The 24,346-nt window shown below is 36.6% G+C and overlaps 1 protein-coding gene across 11 annotated transcripts in view; it reads right to left on the reverse strand.

Annotated features, from left to right (window-relative positions):
- Positions 1 to 24,346, reverse strand: part of NF1 (neurofibromin 1) — a 273,489-nt gene that overhangs the window by 163,057 nt on the left and 86,086 nt on the right. For all 11 annotated transcript variants that reach the window (XM_070772719.1, XM_070772717.1, XM_070772713.1 and 8 more), the window contains 7 exons: positions 20,318 to 20,385; positions 20,012 to 20,087; positions 17,856 to 18,013; positions 8,858 to 9,031; positions 7,438 to 7,560; positions 7,108 to 7,182; positions 1,774 to 1,905 (listed from right to left, as the gene is read on the reverse strand). In XM_070772719.1, the coding sequence (XP_070628820.1) occupies positions 1,774 to 1,905; positions 7,108 to 7,182; positions 7,438 to 7,560; positions 8,858 to 9,031; positions 17,856 to 18,013; positions 20,012 to 20,087; positions 20,318 to 20,385 (806 nt within the window). The remainder of the gene's footprint in view (positions 1 to 1,773; positions 1,906 to 7,107; positions 7,183 to 7,437; positions 7,561 to 8,857; positions 9,032 to 17,855; positions 18,014 to 20,011; positions 20,088 to 20,317; positions 20,386 to 24,346) is intronic.

The following is a 24,346-nucleotide window of genomic DNA, read 5'->3' on the forward strand; positions in this document are numbered from 1 at the left end:
AAATTCATGCCCACTGAGTCCGTGATGCTATCTAACATCTCATCCTCTGGCACCCCTTTCTCCTTCTGCCTTCCATCTTTCCCAGCATCAGGGTCTTTTCCAATGAGTCAGCTCTTCATATCAGGTAGCCAAAGTATTGGAGCTTCAGCTTTAGCAGCAGTTCTTCCAATGAATATTCAGGGTTGATTTCCTTTAGGATTGACTGGTTTGATCTCCTTGCTGACCAAAGGATTCTCAAGTCTTTTCCAGCACCACAACTTGAAAGCATCAATTCTTCAGTGCTCAGCCTTCCTCTTACATTATTCTTATATAATCTTATATATATTCTTATATAATCTTGCAAAAAGTTTAAGTGAAAATCTGCTAAGATACTAAAATCTTTAAAATAAGGTTGGTTGACTCCTATGTTAAAAACAATTTTCCAAATGTTAAAACAGGGATAAGATATTTATTCTATAGCTCTCACAGATATAGTGAGTAACTCATGTAATAAAATATCTCATATACACATAAACACTTCATAGAAACAACAATGACATTGTCAACTGTAAGATGCATCAATATTTTATGTATCATAAGGAATGAAAATTGTCAACTGCAAGATATCATACAAATAAGATCCACTCCCAAATTTCAGAAATGTTAAACAGGTGCTTCTTAGAATTGATGGAATATGCTAGACAGGCAATCTCTGTATTTAATAGTTTAACTTTTTCTTTTTCCTTTAATGGCATTCCATCTCTCAAGTTACAGAATGCATGTATTTTGCCAGAAGAACACTGATAGAACAAAGAAAGCTTTCTTTGAGAAAAATTCAATCATGGAAAATGTGTTTCAATTACAGAGATACTATTGTAGAATACTATAATTATGGATGCTATTCAACCAAAAATCCAACATCATATTCTGGATCCATTACTACCTTTTTTATCTATTCTTATAAAACATCTCCCGTTTTCTTTTTTAGAAGGAAACAAAAATACATGCTTTTGACATGTATGCTTTTATATGCACATAGTGTTCTTGCCTGGAAAATCCCAGGGAGGGGGGAGCCTGGTGGGCTGCCGTCTATGGGGTCGCACAGAGTCAGACATGACTGAAGCAACTTAGCAGCAGCAGCATATGCAAATTACACAGATGGGAGATTATCCAGCATCTATGGACTCTTAATAAAAAATGTCCATGTAAGCAAGCAGATGCGTTATCTATAACATGCAGCAATTATTCCCAATGTTTATGTGTGAGAAAAGTGTTTGTTATAATGCCCAACAGCACTGAAGGTTTTTGTCCTTTTGTTTAATGAAATATGAGATATTTTTAAATATAAACTTTGAATTTTATTTCTAATTTCCTGTGTGCAATATGTAGCATCCAATGGGCAAAACAGTGACTTAGCAGGAACATTCACTCTAGCCCAGGAGTCAGTTTCCCCTACTCATCCCCAAAAGATAAAGAGCTAATCAAAGTATTTTATTAGTAAGGAAAAATTAAAGGAAAAAGAAACAAAAAAAGAAAAGGTGACATTCACTAAGATTTTAACAGCATTTTGTTAGAAAATATCTCTAAGAAAAATAAGTTTAACCCACTGAAATAATGGAAAACATACATCATTAACTAGCATTGCAACAATACTGCAGTATTAGACATACCACAATTGTTATTGAAAAGTCTTATTTGATTTTCTAAAATAATCAAAACAGCAAGAACGGGATAAAGACACTGAAAAAATGCAATCTCAAGAGGGTGGAATTCAAAATTCATGATTAATCTTACCGGTGCCATTCGTATTGCTGGGTGTGCTCCACAACCCTGGACTGCTTTATGAAGTGTTTCACCAAACATATTTCGAAGTTCAACTGAGTGGCAATATACAGCATCAATCTTAGGCCACCAATCCAATGCAGACTGGGGGAAAACAGAGACCATACGAAAGAAAAGTCCAAATCTGCACGAGTTATATGCTCTGGTTATCACTGTGGTTTCATGGTTGACTACTTCGTAAGAAACTTTCTAAGACCATGCAAACACACACTATGATTTCCAAAGTCTTCAAGTAATGTCTTTAATTCAAACACCAAACCATACATCTATTTTAAAATATCATACTGAACATGAGACAAATAGCCCACTGTATGAGCATGAACATATGAGACTGTCTTTTCTCACTGATAATCTAATGAATCTGAAAGACAAAGATTTAGAGAGCTAAATCTGTAGCCAATCTTTTTTTTTTTTTGTAAGTTTAATGTTTTACACATTTCAAAAACATATGCATATATAGTATATATTTTCCCAAAGCAAGAATGCTGTTATCAGTTTTAAAAGAGATCAATGGTTCAACACAGTGTTGAAGGAATATGTGGTAAACTATTACTTATACGCCTACAGACAAACAGCAATGATAATTACAACATGAAATTAGTAAATGAGATAAAGCTATTAGTAAACCTATAATCTTAAATTGATATGCAATGATGGCACAATACGTGAGAAGACTAATGACCACCACAAAGACAAAATGATCATAGCTAAATATTTTTAAAGGTAACTGGTTTTTTTTATGTAAATATCTTTCTGTAGTTCAACTTGTTTAGCTTTGGTTCTAGTTTTTAGTGCCTATTTTATTTGAAAGTTTATCTTTAACTTTTAAATGAAGTAATAACTATATTATGAAAAATGACAGCTATGAAAATCACTAAAACTATTAAGTTTGTCTCTCTGTGAATACAAAAATGACTGGATGAATTTTTCACTACATAATGGAGAGTATGCAAGGAACAGGATTACTTAAAATACAGGCTTTATAATACTCCTGTAATAAAAAATTCCTGAAAGAACAATTTGAAACAGTAGATAAGGGGATATAATAGCTTCATATCCTGTTCCCAAGTTCCTTCTAATTCAACACTAAGCTAATTAAATTCTCAGCATCTAATTTTTTTAGCCCTAACCCTTAGAATATTTTGAGGAGCATCGGGTTATATTACCTAAACCTCAGATTTGGGATTATGAACTCTATTTACTGAATTGTTGTTATTTAGTCACTACATCGTGTGTGACTCTTTTGTGACCCCACAGACTGTAACCCACCAGGTTCCTTCTGTCCAAGAGATTTTCCAGGCAAGAATACTGGAGTGGAAAAAAAAAAAAAAAGAATACTGGAGTGGGTTGCATTTTCTACTCCAGGGAATCTTCTCAACTCAAAGATCAACCCACGTTTCCTGCTTGGCAGGCAGATTCTCCACTTGGCAGGTGGAGCCACATCTATGAATGTGTGTGTGCGTGCTCAGTTGCATCCAACTCTCTGTGACTCCATCGACTGCAGCCTGCCTGCATCCCCTGTCCATGGGATTTTTCAGGCAAGAATACTGAAGTGGGTTGCCATTTCCTACTTCAGGGGATCTTCACAACCCAGGGATTGAACCTACATCTCTTGCATCTCCTGTATTGGCAGGCAGATTCGTTACCATTAGTGCCACCAGGGAAGCCAAGACACATCTACAGTGTACTATAAAACCAATTTACAAAATAAAATCAATACTTAATTCCACTCACAAAAAAACTTCAAAGCTATGAGGGAAGAAATACTTTTATTTGGACAGTATGGTTGTCTCCATTTTTCTCTCAAATTCTTTATTTACTTCCTAACAAATGATCAAGTTTTATTAGTTTAGTTATATAGTGAATTCCTTAAACTTTAGTCAATTTGGTCAGCTGACTTGCCCCGGGCAATCAATACTCCTTGATTTCCATATACTTACTAATTTATACAGCTTGTGTTAATCAACTTAAAGTAACAAAAGCTGAATAATCACAAAATGCACTGAGATAAGGGTCTCATACTGAGACCTCATACTGAACTCATAATGTCAGAAACTGCTTAAAGACATACGCATCCCATGTAACATCCTATCCAAATTATTATGTCATTGTGATAGCTGCTGAAACTGTCTCATGGTACCAGGTATACCCTACGTGATTTTAACTTAAGATGTAGTTACTGACATAATTGCTATTTTATATAACAAATAAAGTCATTCATTTTAAAGTAAAAGATACACTTTCAAATAAAACAGGCACTAAAACCTGGACATCATGTAGTTGGTAAAAACTTGAGGGTTCCAAGCAATTATTAAATGTGTCCTTTCAGAAACTAGTCAATTAAAGTAGACTTATTCTTTTTTGTCCTTGAAAATCCTAAGTTTATTGTCAAGTAAATGGCAATACTTTTATAATATGAGCAAATCATATGGCAATTCTTCATGATTATTTCAATAAATTTCACATGCCTTGGAAATAATTTCTCTCAGCAGAAAGAGATCATCTCATTCTCAATATGTGAACTATCCATAAGTAAACTACAGCAAATTGCTATAAGGAAAAAACAATAGTAAGTATTAAGTACTATACCAGCTACAGCATGTTACACTGATGGGTGAAATATTTGGTTCCTATTGTATATATTATTTCCCAATGATAACAACATATCTAAACTAACCTAAAGGAAGCCTATAAAGATTAAGCACATAACAAAGATTTTATAGCTAAAATTTATCACTTATGGCATTCCATAATAAAAAAGATGACAGAACTACCCGTATCATTTTCGAAACGGATAAAAAGCTTAAATTATAATCAAATTTGAACAGTTACTAGACTTTCAGATTTCTTAAGAAGAAACGGGGGGACTCTTTTAGACCTAAAAACAGTACTTATGAACTGAATATGAGTATGTGTCACGAAAGCAAAACAAAACTGCAAACATTATTACTACTTCTACATAAACCCTCAAAACCACATCAGTAATAAAACTTTTATCTAATTTGAGAATGCGGTAATTTTTAAAAATCTGTGAACTGGCTAAAGAACCGAGGAAGAAGAGAGCTCATGAGGTGTATTGAACCAAGAATCATTTAAAAGAAAATCTTTTACTATGAATAAATTTAAGATTAGGAGTTCAAATACCTAAGAAAAACTTCATGTGGTTTCAAGACAAAATATTTCTATAATAACTACATTCAGTGAATTCCATAATAGTCAATTCTATAAATTTGCTTATGTACACATAGTCCTTTTCAGTCAGAAAATACTTTAGATTCAGTATGTATTAGCCTCAAACCAAAGGAAAGAAAAACCCTAACAAGAAACAATTTATCAATCTATTATGTTATGATAAAGTATCATTATCTAAGGTCCAATTTTAAAACTATTTTATAGACTCAAACTTATGCTCCTTTTCAAGCTACTCATTAAAAGGTTACTGATGCTTACTTAATATTTTTAAAGTTTAATCAATACATGTTTTTCTTTACAAAAATAGATTTCTTAGACGTGGCCTGATACAGACACACTCCACCTTCACACATGCAGTACGCATTAGAGTATAGGAGGATGCACAACCACTTCACCATATACACTGAGGCATGCATGAAGTACCACTCCAGGCATGCTTTAAACCCACAAAGGAGCAGCTCAGCCACTTACAGCAGTGCCAAGTCCATGCTTGAAAGTGCTCTATATATTCAATTGTAGACAAAAATATTTCACAATTAAAGTAACTAGCCACAGAGTATCAAAAAAGTATATACTTGGGTTTATTAAATATAAGCTTTAAGCATTTATGTAAACCATCCAATGTAAATGGAATGTTTTTAGTATTATAAGCCAAAGGATAAAAAAAGTAGTAATATTTTATTTCTGAATTACACATAAAATCGAAATGTAAAAATCACTGTTGTTTCTTTTTAAATAATGGCCTTGAAAATAAACCTTAAGGGCACAATGTCCTGGCTCATTACACTGGCAAAAGGAAAGCATAAAATTTTCTAAGTTTTTACTACAAATATACCTTATCTGCCATATCAGATTCATTAAATTTTCCCTTTTGAAAGAAATAGTAGTTAATGTTACTTCTACTTGTAACTGATCCTCAACTGAGAGAGGAATCATTCCCTCGGGCATTTTTAGTTATTCATAAAGTCTGGGGGCACAGATGGGAGAGGAAGGAAGTGGCGCAAATAGTACTTAATGAAATGAGGACCAAGGATACCGAATGTCCTACAATACACAAAGCAGTTCTGCATAACAAAGACTGTCCTGACCGAAAATGCTACTAGCACCCCACTGAGAAAAACTAAATGTGTCACTAATAGTTTTATTAATAGTTATTACTCTTCTGCAGGAATGGATAAAAGAAAATGTGGCAGAATTTGGTATAATTCAATACATCCAAGGCAATGAAGGTGGGAAGGACATCTTTAACTCCCCAGAGACACACTCTTAAAGTGAAATATGACTATATAAAGAGGACAAGTATACCTAAGTTAACAATGATTAAAGTCTTTTTTTAAGGGAGGAAAAAAGGAAAAAGTTGAACAATTTACATATACATGTGAATATCTAAAAATGGGTGAAAGTGGAGCTACTATAAATAACACCTGAAAACCCTCAAAATATGATTTAGAAGAACAGAATTTTTTAAATCCCTGGTCCAAATACGGTAAGGTTACTATCTTTCCACTTAACATACTGACATCAGAGCTGAAGCCTTCACAAGTACCTTTTAATGTGTTAACTTATTTTGTCTGATATGTTTTTGTATCATATAAACACCTCAAAGTATCATTTCATTTGTTTAAGGAAGAAAAGTACAAATATGACTCACCATTTTTCTTTAATATACATAATGGGCTACAACATAAATACTGCTACTTTTAACTTAAACAGTAAGGTGACAATTCAGAATGTATCAAATGCTGGGAAACAGCTGAGTATTAAAATAATACATAGAGCTTTAGGATGAAAATGTTAAGTTATATTTTAAGGGACACTGTTCTCAAGGGTTTTGATCCAAAAATCTTTTAAGTTTAATCTTTCCAAAGGATCCTATTAACTCCATCTTCTTCAGTAAGGGTCCTGGGATCCAGATTAAATATGAAAAATACAATTGTATATCAGTTATTAGATAGAATCTTGTATGAGAAATCTTCCTGTATCATACATCTATATTCAAAATCTTTTGTAAACCAGAAACACCTTTCTTAAAAAGAAATAAGATAGGAAGAAAGAAAAAATTTTAAGCAATTTAGCAATACCTTTTGGACTTACATTGGTGATGATTCGATGGAGTGAATTTACCAGCACATAGTGAAATGTAGAAGGGGAATTCTGAGCCAGGCAGATCTACAGAGGAAAGAAAAAAACAGTAAACTGTGTTTTTCTATGAGAAAAATATATAGTAATATATACGAGGACAAAAGGAACAACAAAAAAGAAATGTTTAAAAAACAGAATATATTTTTTAGGATCTTGAAATTAACTTTAACATATAAAAAGAAATTCTGATAAAGGTGCACTCTATCATCTTTCTACTCATTTCACATTTATAAAGGATCAACGGCATCGGTAAATGAAACTGATCCAAATCTATGCTCTCACCTTGAAGTGTTGGTTATTGTGAGGGCTTATCCGGAAGCAAGAGACAAGGCAGTCGATCATTAGGTCCACATCTGCCGGCTGACTGCCCCTCGAGAATGGCTTACTCGGATTAAACAGCAGGTTCTATGAAAATTCCAAGCGAAAACAAAAGTTTTTCACGCAGTGTTTTTTCTACTAGTATTTAATAATAACATATAATCCACACAGATGGCAGTAACATGTAGTTGCCGGAAGAAACATAAAGTACTAATATTGTGGCTCATGATAAAATTCTTACTAGACCACATATGGTTCCTTTCAGGCCCAAATTTCTACATTATTTTATACCCAAGTCTGAATATTTATGGAAATTTAAGAAAACTGGTTAATTCTGTGTTTTCTTCATATTCTAAGCCACTTAATGTAGCCTAAGGAGCAGTAGCAAAAGCAGGTCCTATGAATTTAAAAAGTAAAAGTGAAAGTCACTTAAGTTCAATTCAGTCCAGTTGTTCAGTCGTGTCCAACTCTTTGCGACCCCATGAATCGCAGCATGCCAGGCCTCCCTGTCCATCACCAACTCCCGCAGTTCACTCAAACTCATGTCCATCAAGTCCGTGATGCCATCCAGCCATCTCATCCTCTGTTGTCCCCTTCTCCTCCTGCCCCCGATCCTTCCCAGCATCAGAGTCTTTTCCAATGAGTCAACCCTTCACATGATGAACACCCAAGACTATCTATCTCCTTTAGGATGAACTGGTTGGATCTCCTTGCAGTCCAAGGAACTCTCAAGAGTCTTCTCCAACACCACAGTTCAAAAGCATCAACTCTTTGGTGCTCAGCTTTCTTCACAGTCCAACTCTCACATCCATACATGACCACAGGAAAAATCATAGCCTTGACTAGACAGACCTTTGTTGGCAAAGTAATGTCTCTGTTTTTTAATATGCTGTCTAGGTTGGTCATAACTTTCCTTCCAAGGAGTAAGCGTCTTTTAATTTCGTGGCTGTAGTCACCATCTGCAGTGATTTTGGAGCCCCCAAAAATAAAGTCTGACACTGTTTCCACTGTTTCTCGTCTATTTCCCATGAAGTGATGGGACCAGATGCCATGATCTTAGTTTTCTGAACGTTGAGCTTTAAGTCACTTAGTCGTGTCCAACTCTGTGCAATCCCATGGACTATATAGTCCACGGAATTCTCCAGGCCAGAATATTGGAGTGGGTAGCCGTTCCCTTCTCCAGGGGATCTTTCCAACCCAGGGATTGAACCCAGGTCTCCTGCATTGCAGGCAGATTCTTTACCAGCTTAGCCACAAGGAAGAAGACTCAGAACCTCTGTGTTAGCAATGATCTTCAAAATAAACTAGTATAGTATTTATACAAGAGATTTATTTTTCATTTAATATTTTTAAGTTTGTATAAGAGAAATAATAAGCATGTTACCTTAAGATCAACCACCATGGACTGAACCAGCAGAAAGATGACAGAGTTATCTTCCCAATTGATGTAAGTACTTGCTTTACACAGTTTGACACAGGCGATTGCAGCACTTTCAGTGAGCTGCCTGCTTCCTCCATGGCCGGCAAGTGCTTTTCGCAGACTGTCCAGAAACAACTTCTACAAAATTCAAATACAGCAATGAGGTAATATATGAAATTTCTTGGATTTCAGACTGATCTAATAAAGTAACAAATTACCAGCCACTAAAAACTGTACTCTCTATAGAAATACTGATACATAATTGATACTCGTGGCTTTAAATTTCATAATTTTAAGTAGTTGTCATAATTTAAATGATTCTTGAATCAAGAAAATAAAAATAAAAAAAAGAATCTGTTCTTCCCTTTCTTTGCTGAATTATTAAAGGAACATGAGAAACAGTCCTTTCCAAACAATGTACTTGACTTCTCAACCCTGAATTTAGCCAATCAAATTCTCTTTTTATATTACCTTTAATTTCTAAACACTATTCTTTCTTGGTTATGGTCTATCTCAAACTGTTCCATCTTTACCTAAAACTCCAGGCTATATTCAACCTTCAGCCTTCTAACTAAGGATACGATACATTGAAAGCTGTTCTATTGCTCTAAATTCCATTCTTCACAGAAAATTATGCAGCTTGTAGAATACAGCTCCCTGACCTGGGATCGGACTGGGGTCCTCTGCATTGGGAGCACAGAGTCTTAGCCCCTGGACCACCAGGGAAGTTCCTAATCCTAATCTTTAGATTTTTTCTAACTGCCTAAAGAATAAAGTTGAAACTCAAACTGGCTCACAATGTCTTCCAGATTACTCACTATCTGCTCTTCATCTTCACTTATAATTGCCTGTGAGAACCTTCCACTTTCTAGCTAACTTTTCTGAATATACCTTCAACATTTTTAGATCTATTTTCTTGATTTCCCTGGCTTGAATAACACTCATCTTTCTCTAATTTAAATTCCTTTCTTATTTCAAGTTCAACTAAGGTTCCACACCTCTTCCATAAAACTTTCCTCACTATTCAAGCTTTATTTGAATAGGTAAATACCTGGTAAACAGGTATTCTTGATAAATAATTTTTTATCCATAAAGAAATAACCTGGAATTCTAGGGAGACAGCAGTCTAAGCTATCCTTGACTCCCGATTTTTCCCCTAGCTCCTTCGTTCCTTGGTCTCCATGTTCATCTCTTGTTTCTGGAGTTACAGTCATATTTTTCAGCCTCTCTTACAGTTAAATATGGCTATATGAATGAGTTCGATCAATGGAATGTGAATGAAAGTGATCCATGCCATTTAAGGGCCTGGACCACAAAAATCCTCAGCATGCTTTTTTCTATGCTATCTTTTTTCCTTCTGGCTGGGAGAATGGAAACAACTCCTATAAAAGCCATGTATGAAAAAAAATGGCAGAATCTTTGCTGGCCAAGGTCCTAAGAAATCACAAAGAGGGCGACTGTCCTACAGAGCTACTCAGTACTATTTCATTAAGTATAAGAAAGTTCTATTGTGTTGAGCTGTTATACTACCTACCCTAATACAGATAATAATACAACTAAAAATAATAATAAAATTTAGAAGTTGAAAAAAGAGAACTGCTTTTCACATATGATCTGCAGTCTAGGACTGGTGTAAATTAAAGCTGGTTCTGATCTGTTTAGGGTTATATTTATTTGTTGTTTACTCCCTTGCTTCTTTTATCAGATAAGATCAGTCACTCAGTCATGTCTGACTCTTTGCGACCCCATGATATCTCAGCACACCAGGCCTCCCTGTCCATCACCAACTCCCGGAGTTCACTCAGACTCACGTCCATCGAGTCAGTGATGCCATCCAGCCATCTCATCCTCTGTCGTCCCCTTCTCCTCCTGCCCCCAATTCCTCCCAGCATCAGAGTCTTCTCCAATGAGTCAACTCTTCACATGAGGTGGCCAAAGTACTGGAGTTTCAGTGCTAAGCATGATTTAAACTATAGCGCGCCGGCTGCGACGAACCATGCAGAAGCATGGCTGAGAGGAGCTACCCCTTGCCCAAGGTCAGGGGCAGCGACGGACAGCGCCAGGCTGCGATGGTGCCGGAGCAGCCGAGAGGAGCCACCCCACGCCCGAGGTCAGGGGTGGCGGCCGAGAGGAGCTACCCCACGCCCGGGGTCAGGGGTGGCGGCCGAGAGGAGCTACCCCACGCCCGAGGTCAGGGGCGGTGGCCGAGAGGAGCTACCCCATGTACAAGGAGTGGCGGCTCTGTGGGTGCAAGAGGGCCGAGAGGAGCTACTCCACGTTCAAGGTCAGGAGGGGTGGTCGTGAGGAGATACCCCTCGTCCAACGTAAGGAGCAACAGCTGCACTTTGCTGTAGCAGCCATGAAGAGATACCCCATGTACAAGGTAAGAGAAACCCAAGTAAGACGGTAGGTGTTGCCAGAGGGCATCAGAGGACAGACACACTGAAACCATAATCACAGAAAACTAGCCAATCTGATCACACGGACCACAGACTTGTCTAACTCAATGAAACTAAGCCATGCCATGTGGGGCCACCCAAGACGGGTGAGCATGGTGGAGAGGTCTGACAGAATGTGGTCCACTGGAGAAGGGAATGCCAAACCACTTCAGTATTCTTGCCTTGAGAATCCCATGAACAGTATGAAAAGGTAAAATGATAGGATACTGAAAGAGGAAACCCCCAGGTTGGTAAGTGTCCAATATGCTACTGGAGATCAGTGGAGAAATAACTTCAGAAAGAATGAAAGGATGGAGCCAAAGCAAAAACAATACCCAGCTGTGGATGTGACTGGTGATAGGAGCAAGGTCTGATGCTGTAAAGAGCAATACTGCATAGGAACCTGGAATGTTAGGTCCATGAATCAAGGCAAATTGGAAGTGGTCAAACAGGAGATGGCAAGAATGAACATTGACATTCTAGGAATCAGCGAACTAAAATACACTGGAATGGGTGAATTTAACTCAGATGACCATTATATCTACTACTGTGGACAGGAATCAGTTAGGAGAAATGGAGTAGCCATCATGGTCAACGAAAGAGTCAGAAATGCAGTACTTGCATGCAATCTCAAGAACGAGAGAATGATCTCTGTTCGTTTCCAAGTCAAACCATTCAATATCACAGTAATTCAAGCCTATGCCCCAACCAATAACACTGAAGAAGCTGAAGTTGAACAGTTCTATGAAGACCCGTAAGACCTTTTAGAACCAACACCAAAAAAGGATGTCCTTTTCATTATAGGGGACTGGAATGCAAAAGTAGGAAGTCAAGAAACACCTGGAGTAACAGGCAAATTTGGCCTTGGAGTACAGAATGAAGCAGGGCAAAGGCTAATAAGAGTTTTGCCAAGAGAATGCATTGGTCATAGCAAACACCCTCTTCCAACAACACAAGAGAAGACTCTACACATGGACATCACCAGATGGTCAACACCAAAATCAGATTGATTATATTCTTTGCAGCCAAAGATGGAGAAGCTCTATACAGGCAGCAAAAACAAGACCGGGAGCTGACTGTGGCTCAGATCATGAACTCCTTATTGCCAAATGGAGACTTAAATTGAAGAAAGTAGGGAAAACCACTAGACCATTCAAGTATGACCTAAATCAAATCCCTTATGATTATACAGTGGAAGTGAGAAATAGATTTAAGGAACTAGATCTGATAGACAGAGTGCCTGATGAACTATGGACGGAGGTTCGTGACTTTGTACAGGAGACAGGGATCAAGACGATCCCCAAGAAAGAGAAATGCAAAAAAGCAAAATGGCTGTCTGAGGAGGCCTTACAAATAGCTGTGAAAAGAAGAGAAGCGAACAGCAAAGGAGAAAAGAAAAGATATAAGCATCTGAATGCAGAGTTCCAAAGAATAGCAAGGAGAGATAAGAAAGCCTTCCTAGTGATCAATGCAAAGAAATAGAGGAAAACAACAGAATAGGGAAGACTAGAGATCTCTTCAAGAAAATTAGAGATACCAAAGGAACATTTCATGCAAAGATGGGCTTGATAAAGGACAGAAATGGTATGGACCTAACAGAAGCAGAAGATATTAAGAAGAGGTGGCAAGAATACACAGAAGAACTCTACAAAAAAGATCTTCATGACCCAGATAATAATGATGGTATGATCACTGACCTAGAGCCAGACATCCTGGAATGTGAAGTCAAGTGGGCCTTAGGAAGCATCACTATGAACAAAGCTAGTGGAGGTGATGGAATTCCAGTGCAGCGCTTTCAAATCCTGAAAGATGATGCTGTGAAAGTGCTGCACTCAATATGCCAGCACATTTGGAAAAGTCAGCAGTGGCCACAGGACTGGAAAAGGTCAGTTTTCATTCCAATCCCAAAGAAAGGCAATGCCAAAGAACGCTCAAACTACTGCACAGCTGCACTCATCTCATATGCTAGTAAAGTAATGCTCAAAATTCTCCAAGCCAGGCTTCAGCAATACGTGAACCATGAACTTCCTGATGTTCTAGCTGGTTTTAGAAAAGGCAGAGGAACCAGAGATCAAATTGCCAACATCCGCTGGATCATGGAAAAAGCAAGAGAGTTCCAGAAAAACATCTATTTCTGCTTTATTGACTATGCCAAAGCCTTTGACTGTGTGGATCACAAGAAACTGTGGAAAATTCTGAAAGAGATGGGAATACCAGACCACCAGATCTGCTGCTTGAGAAATTTGTATGCAGGTCAGGAAGCAACAGTTAGAACTGGACATGGAACAACAGACTGGTTCCAAATAGGAAAAGGAGTACGTCAAGGCTATACATTGTCACCCTGCTTATTTAACTTATATGCAGAGTACATCATGAGAAACGCTGGGGTGGAAGAAGCACAAGCTGGAATCAAGATTGCCAGGAGAAATATCAATAACCTCAGATATGCAGATGACACCACGCTTATGGCAGAAAGTGAAGAGGAACTAAAAAGCCTCTTGATGAAGGTGGAAGAGGAGAGTGAAAAAGTTGGCTTAAAGCTCAACATTCAAAACTAAGATCATCACATCTGGTCTCATCACTTCATGGGAAATAGATAGGGAAACAGTGGAAACAGTGTCAGATTTTATTTTTGGGGGCTCCAAAATCACTGCAGATGGTGATTGCAGCCATGAAATTAAAAGACGCTTACTCCTTGGAAGGAAAGTTATGACCAACCTAGATAGCATATTCAAAAGCAGAGACATTACTTTGCCAACAAAGGTCTGTCTTGTCAAGGCTATGGTTTTTCCTGCGGTCATGTATGGATGTGAGAGTTGGACTGTGAAGAAGGCTGAGGACCGAAGAATTGATGCTTTTGAACTGTGGTGTTGGAGAAGACTCTTGAGAGTCCCTTGGACTGCAAGGAGATCCAACCAGTCCATTCTGAAGGAGATCAACCCTGGGATTTCTTTGGAAGGACTGATGCTGAAGCTGAAACTCCAATACTTTGGCCACCTCATGTGAAGAGCTGACTCATTTGAAAAGACCCTGATTCTGGGAAGGATCGGGGGCAGGAGGAGAAGGGGAAGACAGAGGATGAGATGGTTGGATGGCAGCACCGACTGGATGGACATGAGTTTGGGTAAACTCTAGGAGTTGGTGATGGACAGGGAGGCCTGGCGTGCTGTGATTCATGGGGTCGCAAAGAGTCAGACACGACTGAGCGACTGAACTGAACTGACTGAAGCATGATTACCAAAGCCTGGGAGGAGCTCTGCCACAGTGCCAAAGGCTACCTGTGGGAGCCCAGCCAGCAAAACCAAGCATTTCTCACAGGATACTATCTCAAGACACCTATAGGGTAGTTCCAAGAGTGGTTTTAAAGATTTATATTAAATTCTGCGCCCTACTGAAATGATATACATTCTACTGTGATGACTGTGGGGCACTTTTTTTAAACAAATATGTACCACTATTTTCTAACACAATTAAACTTTTTAAATCACCCAAAAACAATTTGGAAACTATAAAACATTCCTCTAAGTCAAATATGGTATCATTATTTAAGAGAAATCAGAGATTTAAAACTACTAAAATTAAGAACACTTCATCTGAAAACCAAGACCGCTGCAAGAAAGTATTCAAAACCTTATAGAAAGTTCGACAATTTTTTAAAAAGGTGAAAATAGATGAACTAAACCATTACCTCAAAAAATAAATGCTAGAAAATATAAAGTTATAAGACCAAGTTTTTAAAGGCCAACAGTATAAATAAACTCTAGTAAACATGAATAAGGAAAAATGAGACATATTAGAAATGAGGAAACAGTCATAAACATGGATACTGAAGAAAATAATTAGAAGATAATATATAAATATTATAAACATATTCTGTCTACATATTTCTGTATTATAAATAAAATATGCAGACATAGATATACATACTCTTTATTGATAAAACTGAAAAATATATCTCCTATCAAAGATCAAAGAATAAACTGTTAAAAGTTACCTTAAAAGAGACAAAAATTCCTTAAAAAAAAAAAAAAAGCTAACTATTTACACTGAAATGGTTGAGTAAATGAGGCTCATTAGTGTAACAGAATATTACCAAATACTTATATGAAAGTGTTAGATCTCTATCAACTATTTTGAGGAACAGATAAAATTGTCTTTTAAGTAAATAGAGTAAGATGCAGAGTAATATGTATAAAATTATTTCATTTAAAATATATAACAACCATCATATATGTGTATGTATTTTCATACAAACGACCAAGTAGATATGAATCGAAGGATACACCTATGAATAAAGGATAACCATTAACACTCATTAGCACATTAGAAATATGACTAGAAAAGAGAATAAATTAAAAATAATACATTTAAGATCTAAATTGTTTAACCTAGCAAAGTACTAAAAATATATACATACATGCTAAGTTGCTTCAGAATACTGGAGTGGGTTGCCATGCCCTCCTCCAGGGGATCTTCCCAAAACAGGGACTGAACCCAGGTCTCCCGCATTGCAGGTGGATGCTTTACTGTCTGAGCCAGCAGGGAAGCCCAAGGATACTGGAGTGGGTTGCCATGCCCTCCTCCTGAATTGCACGCACACACACATGTGCGCACACTTCCTTGTGACACTAGTGGTAAAAAACCCACCTGCCAATGCAGAAGACATAGAAGATGTGGATTCGATTCCTGGATTGGGAAGATCCCCTGGAGGAGGGCATGGCAACCCACTCCAGTATTCTTGCCTGGAGAACTCCAAGGACAGACAAGCCTGGAGGCTACAGTCCAAAGGGTAGCAAAGAGTCAGACACAACTGAAGTGACTTAAAACAGCACAGCACACACATATATATATACGCCTATTTCAAAACTCTTGGGTAGTGCCAGACACAAAGGTCACATACTGTATGATTCCATTTATATGAAATGTGCAGAATAAACAAATACAGAGACAGAACATAGATCAGTGGCTGCCAGGGACTGGGGTGAAAGGGGAATAATGAATGACTGTTAACAGGCATAAGGTTTTTTTGTGGAGATGATGAAAATTTTCTGGAATTAGTGGTAGTGATTATACAACTTTTGGTTGAGTATACTAAAAACCACTGAATTATACACTTTAAAAGGTAAATCTTATAGTATGTGAATTATATCTCAATAAAATGAATAAATAAATCTTGGGGAGGAGAGAACTGACCCAAAAAGCTAGGGAAAAAAAGAGCAAAACTGAGTGGACTTCACAGAAATTTTAAATACCTAAATAGCAAAAACAAAAACCCATAAAGTTTAAAAAGAGAAACCAAGTAAAAAAATGTACAGACACTCTACAAATCAATAAAAGACAAATAATTCAACAGAAAAATGAGTGATTCACAGAAGATAAACAAATGACCAGTAAGCATTTGGAAAGACGTGGCTGTGATTATTAAAATACAAATTCACTTAAGAGCACTAATGAACTCAAAACAGCTTTTTACCTATGTGTATTTTCCCAATAAACACAAACAAACAAAAAACAAAATATTAAAGGAGTCCAAAACGATGAAACATGAAAAATGGTGTCCTCATAATGGGTAAGTTGCAATATAAATCTAAGGAGAGCACCAAAGCATCACAGACTCCCAAGGATTATCCAGTTCATTTATTTACCAGTCAATGCATAAATTCCCTACACAATATTTCTACCAAGTGTTGAATTCATTTAGCTGATTTTGAACATCTCCATCTACAGACAACTCATGCAGAAGTCCATTTCCTGCTTAGTCGGCTAAGGGTATAAATGTTAAATATTTATATTACAAAGAACATATTCTCAAAACAAACTGCATAAAGAAATTCAAATAAAACAATAAGGTTAAATACCCAGTTCTTATTTTTAAAAAATTATTAGCCCCTGAGAATTATCAGTTGTTACAGTGCCAATTGCACTACAGATGGCATATGTGGTACCCTGCTTTCCTAATAAAATGCTGTGAAAACTGTTCTAGAATGCCTACAATGAGTTACTAGGCCATTTCATTAGCACCAAATGGACACAAACCTAAGTACACGCAAAGACATCATAAAAGTGATGAATTTTAGTAGGGTGATTGCAGTGATTATTACAGAAAACTATGTTTAATACTATGTTTAATATTATCCTTTCTGGCAAAAGAATGCAACTATGGGATCGTTTTAAATCTTTAATCAATGAGGGTTATCACTAATACCATATTTTTCCTCCAACTAAATTTATGTCCAAGTATGTCTCTGCTAAGGCCAGCAAAAAAAATACCCACAATGATGCAACTAGAAATGGACAGAATGCTAAGCTTAAAGAAATATATACCTTGAGTAAAGTAAATTGCTTCATGTGTATTTCCTGGCCATCTAGTGGTTAGGACTTGGCACTTTCACTGCCAGGGCCCAGGTTCAATCCCTGGTTGGGAAACTAAGATCCTGCAAGCCACACAGCATGGCCAAATGAAATTTTTAAAAAAAATATCATTTCACATCTGAACATAGTGGAAATAACTTTTCCCTCCTCACCTTATTCATGTTGTTTTCATCAACCACATCCTTAGATATATCCTGGATTATTTCTGGACACAAGATAAGCAGAATGATTTGTAGTGGCCAAACTGCTGCTTTACGTTTGGTGCTTTCAGCAAAACCATCCACTAAGTCAAACAGTTTTTCAGCACACTCTATGCGAAAAATACAAATATTAAATGATACTATTAGATGACAAGGAAATCTCTGGCATTAAATTAAAAGCTGACACTATTCAAAAACTAGCAAAGGCCACATTTTAAAAAGCTAAATCTGGAAGATCACTTAACTCTCAACAAATTCATTCAGGTAATCAAAAAAGTAATGTTATATTGTCTACGTATTACAAGAGCTATCTTGATCCACCCTGTTGTTCAGTCGCTCAGTAGCATCTGATTCTTTGCGACCCCAGACTGCAGCACCCCAGGCTTCCCTGTCCTTCACCATCTCCCGGAGCTTGCTCAAACTCATGTCCTTTGAGTCAGTGATGCCATCCAACCACCTCATCCTCTATTGTCCCCTTCTCCTCCTGCCTTCAATCTTTCCCAGCATGTCTTTTCAAATGAGTCAGCTCTTTGCATCAGGTGGCCACAGTATTGGAGTTTCAGATACAGCATCAGTCCTTCCAATGACTATTCCGGACTGATTTCCTTTAGGATGGACTGGTTTGACCTCCTTGCAGGCCAAGAGACTCTCAAGAGTCTTCTCCAACACCACAGTTCAAAAGCATCAATTCTTTGGCACTCAGCTTACTTTACGGTCTAACTCTTAGATCTATACACGACTACTGGAAAAACCATAGCTTTGACTAGATGGATCTTTGTTGGCAAACTAATGTCTCTGCTTTCTATATGCTATCTAGGTTGGTCATAGCTTTGCTTCCAACGAGCAAGTTGGATTTAGAAAAGGCAAATTTATTTATTTATTTATTTTTAGAAAAGGCAAATTTAATTTCATGGCTGCAGTCACCATCTGCAGTGATTTTGGAGCCCAAGAAAATAAAAGTCTGTCACTGTTTCCATTGTTTCCTGATCTATTTGCCATGAATTCAGTGATGGGACCAGATGCCACGATCTTAGCTGTTTGAAATGTTGAGTTTTAAGCCAGCTTTTCCCCTCTCTTCTTTCACCTTCATCAAGAGGCTCTTTAGTTTCTCTTCGCTTTCTGCCTTAAGGGTGGTATTATCTACATATCTGAGGTTATTGATATTTCTTCCAGCAATGTTGATTCCAGCTTGTGCTTCATCCAGCCCAGCATTTCACATGATGTACTCTGCATATAAGTTAAATAAGCAGGGTGACAATGTACAGCCTTGAGGTACTCTTTTCCCAGTTTTGAACTAGTCCATTGTTCCATGTCCGGTTCTAATTGTTGCTTCTTGATATGTATACAGGTTTCTCAGGAAGCAAGTGAAGTGGTCTGGTATTCCCATCTTTTTAAGAATTTTCCACAGTTTTTTGTGATCCACACAGTCAAAGGCTTTAGCATAGTAAATAAAGCAGAAGCAGACGTTTTCCTGGAATTCTTGTGCTTTTTCTATGATCCAAAGGATGACAGCAATTCGATCTCTGATTCCTCTGCCTTTTCTAAATCCAGCTTGAACATCTGGAAGTTCTTACCTACTTCCTAGTTCTCGCCTACTACGGTGGTAAAGTTCATCCAGCCTAGTAAAGTCCAAATTTTACAAATCGTCAGACTGGTATTTAGTCTCATTGTGGAGGGTCCTATGCAAAGTGTGATTATATCCAAGAAACAAGACTAATTAGCTTCTTAAAGGGAATTACCGAGTTCTCCAGGAGTCTATTCTCCTTGAAGCTGTGTCTTGAGAATTCTAAGTGAGGATATTCTTACTTGATACCCCTCTCTCTAAACAGGAAATAAAACCTCAGAGCACAAAAAAGGGCTTCTCTACAACAAAATGCCATCGGTATCCAATCTACAACTAATTAAAGATCAGAGCTTCATTTCAAAACTTCCTTATCTATTTGCTCAAAGGAAAAAGGTTGAGGGTAATTCAGAAGTTTAAGAAAAAAATAATATTTCCTATTTGACATAAGTTGAAAAGATTAAAAGCACCATAATAACAAAAATAACTTGGAAAATGATAGGTTTTTATCTATTAAGTAAGAGTTTTTAAAAGACATTATCCTTACCAGCCATATCAGTCTGTGGAATCTGGTACAGCTTTGTAAATTCATCTGGATAATTTTCTACCCAGTTCCAAAATGCCTACAAATAACAAAACATATGTTTTATGTGATACATTGTTAATACAGAAAACAAAGTATCATATTGCTCCAATTATATCACAAAATTCTAATTTCCTCCAGAAGAATATTACAATGCATTCTTTCTAAAAATTAATGTGAAATTATTACTCTTTGACTCAAATACTGAAGACAACAACACTTAGAACCAAAAATTAACAAAACTTTAATACCAAAGAGGTTATTACTTACTTTTTCCAGGCTATTTATAACTGCTAACTGTGCAACTTTCTTTAGGGCTTTAAATTTAAATGCTGTTTCTGGAAAAGAAAAAAAAAAAGGCTTTACAATTACTAATTAGTTAACACAAATGCAATTCAGAAGTACCAGCAAAAATAACTTTCCTCTTACACACAAACTTTTGTGCCAGTGTTATTTATTAAGCCATGTAAAGGTAAACACAATTAGAATAAACCAAAAACCTTACTGTTTTTGTCCACTAAAGGCAAAACTCAACCTTGAACTTCAAAGGTTGTGAGTTTTTTTCCTTTGTTTCTAATAATAAGTACATTTTTAAAAAATGTCTAAAATATAATCATTGTAGAAAATTCAAAAAATACACAACAATCTAGGGGAAATTGAAAACATTATCTATGATTCTACCATTCAGAGACAATCACAATTTACAGTTTGGTTAATTTTCTTCTTTCCCTTTTCCTATGCACGTATATAGACAAATATATTTACCGTAACTGAGAAAATCTGTTCATAACAAACCTGTTCAAACTATTCTACTGGTAGCAGCATATCCCCAACTTTTTCCATATTATTAAAAGTTCCTCATGGGTATATTTGATGATTTTATTACAATAATATTCAAGTCCATGTATTAAGCCACTGGTTATTCAAACATCTTCCAATTTTGTATATTTGAATATTATTAATATAAATAACATTAATACTTTATATCCAAATCTTTTCCACATTCTAATTATTCCTTTAAGGCACATAAATATGTAGAAAAAGAACTGTCCAGTCCAAGAGATTAATATTTTTAAGGTTCTTGATAAATACTGCCAACTTGATTTTTGGAAGGACTGGGCCAAAGGCCACTCCCACCAAGCAGTATGTGAAAGTGTCCTTATCATATCCTTGCTATCATTAAATATGTTCATTTCTTTTATTCTACTAATTTGACTATTCAAAATAGTACAATGCATTTTTAAAATAAGACTGAACATTTCTCCATATACATTATGTATTTAATTTTTTTCCCTCTTCTATAAAATTACTGTCCACATTTGTAACAAAGATAACTTTTAATGAAGGGATGTAGATAACTTATTAAATTACATAAACATCTTTACAAGATAAAGATGAGTCTTCAAGTTATAAAATTGTCTAAAAAATCTTCTAAAAGTCGCTTTCTTTTTTTTCTGGACTTGCAAATGAGTAACTTGCTCTCCACATCAGTTTTGTTTTTTTTTTTTTTCCTTTAAAGCAACAGCCTTTATTTGAAGGGTTTTTAAATGAAGAATTCAAAAAGTGTTAGGTTTTTGGAACTTATTGACCTGTATTGAAAAAGAACTGCTGACAAAGATTCACCAGAAATAATCTGAACAAGCAAGAAAATATAGTTAATACTACTGAAACCTACTAAAAAAGTTCCAGGACATACGGTTTCTCTGACATAACAATACCTCTAAGTGCTGTCATGGATACGAAACTGACTGCCCATTATTTTTCTAAACACACAGTGGTATAGGTAACAATATTCAATCACTTTTGTTCTTCCCTGAATATATAAAAATTAAAAAGCCAATTAAAAAACTAATATATTCTTCTCTTCAAATGTTTTTTACAGATACAATTTCCATATTTTTAGTCAATAGTGGTGTGGTTTAAGAGATACTTCATTCACAAGTCAAACAACAGTCTACCCAAAAGGAATTGATAGCCTATAGGCTCATAGAACAAATGAAGAATTCGGGAATGCAGCAACTGACATTTCTAAAATACACAACAGGAGATACATGCAATAAGCTCTACTAAGCAGCTGGCCACAGAACGAGAACATTGGATCATGTCACTGGTGATTTCAATAGGACACCAGGTGCTTCCAAACACAACTCGAACTCTCATCTTAGGCTTTGTATTTTGCTTTTCCAGTTTCGCTAATGACACACATGTGATTCAAGTCCCTGAAGTATTCATTATAGTCAAGGGCATACATACCAACATAGCTCAGTTGGTAAAGAGTCCACCTGCAATGCACAAGACCCCGGTTTGATTCCTGGGTCAGGAAGATCTGCTGGAGAAAGGATAGGCTACCCACTCCAGTATTCTTGGGCTTTCCCGTGGCTCAGCTGGTAAAAGAATCCGCCTGCAATGCGGGAGACCTGGGTTCAATCCCTGGGTTGGGAAGATTCCCTTGAGAAGGGAATGGCTACCCACTCCAGTATTCTGGCCTGGAGAATTCCGTGGACTATAGTCCGTGGGGTCACAGAGAGTCAGACACGACTGAGCAACTTTCACTCACTCACTCACCTAATTAATCACCAAAAGCTATGCAATGTATTCTACTCAAAGATTATGTATTCTTCATCCTAAATACCATATCAAATTGGTCCCCACCCTATCACATTTCATCCAGACCTCCACTATCCTTATTTCAACATCACATTACTACACAACCAAGTTCCAGAAGTTCATGCAACTTTCTATCAAATCATCCTTCAAATTTCAAGCAAAATGGCATATCTAAAATAAAACATTGATCAAGGGAATTCCCACCCAAAAACCTTTGCATCACTTCCCAGAGCCACTAAAACAAAGCCTCATTACCCATAAGCAAAATAATACAGCAGTTAAGTACTTTGGATCTAGAGATGCAGATGTGAACTGAATCTTTATCCTGCCACTCAACAGATGTATGATCTTGGAAATGTTACTTAGGCCTCAGTTTCCTCATCAATATAAAGGATGATAATGGTAACATCTGTTTCACAGGGTTCTTGTGATTGTTGATGAGAAAAAGCATGTAAACTGCACAGGGTGATGTATGGCACATACGGAAAATGCAACAAATGTTACTATGTTTTTATTAATATGATATGATGTACTGTTGTACCTGTGTATCTTGCTTTTAACATCTCCTGCCCCTAAACACATACACACTTCTTCTCTCATGTTATACTCACTCTATTTAGCTCTGCCACACTGTTTGCAAATAATCTGATAATATATTTGTCTCATAAACCAGGTCATGAGCTCCAAAAGGAGAGACTCAATATTTTACTAATGTTTGTAAGCTCAGCAATCAGCAACGTTTCTTACATATAGTTTCTCAACAAAAGCTGCTGAATTGAATTTAAAACACATTATTACTTTTACTATTCATATTACAGGAAGTTTCCATTCCTTTTACCATGACTGTGTAGAACCATCTTTTGCTGGTCTGGTTAATATTGGCTTTATATGTCATATTTATCAGCAAAAATTCTATAAATTTATGCTCATAAGGAAGCTGCATTCAATGGGGATAACTTACCACAATAAAAAGAAAGTAATTTATCCATACACTTAGTTTCTCTCACTGTGCATGAAGAACCATCAATTAATTATTATGTACTAAACATTTCTAAGAAACTGATCTTTTAAACAAACACCTAACCACAAGCACTCTGGACTTGATTTCCCAAATGTCACTGAACAGCTATGGAAAAAAACTCACATTTCTTAAATTTTATACATAGAGGAAATATCTAAATATTATCATTCCTTAATTTTTCAATGTTTAATAATAAATATTAAAATCCTGAAATTTAAACTGAATTGAGTGGTGGTTTATTATAATCTAAAATAACTACTGTCCACTTGTCTATGCTGTGCTTAGTCACTCAGCTGTGTCCAACTCTCTGCAACCCCATGTACTGCAGCCCACCAGGCACCTCTGTCCATGGGGACTTTCCAAGCGAGAACGCTGGAGTGGACTGCCATGCCCTCCTCCAGGGGAATCTTCCCAACCCAGGGATCGAACCCAGGTCTGCTGCATTGCAGGCAGAATTCTTTACCATCTGAGCCATCAGAGACATAACAGCTAAAATGATTCATTTCTCCTTAATTAAAGCTACTGAAAAGTGAGGTAAGCATTGCTTGGTTTTATCATGGTAATGGCCTAAAATCGTAAATTCTGAACAATCATAATATAGCTGGAACATAGCTTTATAGTATTCATCTATATAGATACAGTTCTTTTTACATCTTTGGTGAAATAGTTGT

Source organism: Bos indicus, chromosome 19, assembly GCF_029378745.1.
Source record: "Bos indicus isolate NIAB-ARS_2022 breed Sahiwal x Tharparkar chromosome 19, NIAB-ARS_B.indTharparkar_mat_pri_1.0, whole genome shotgun sequence".
NCBI lineage: Eukaryota > Metazoa > Chordata > Mammalia > Artiodactyla > Bovidae > Bos > Bos indicus.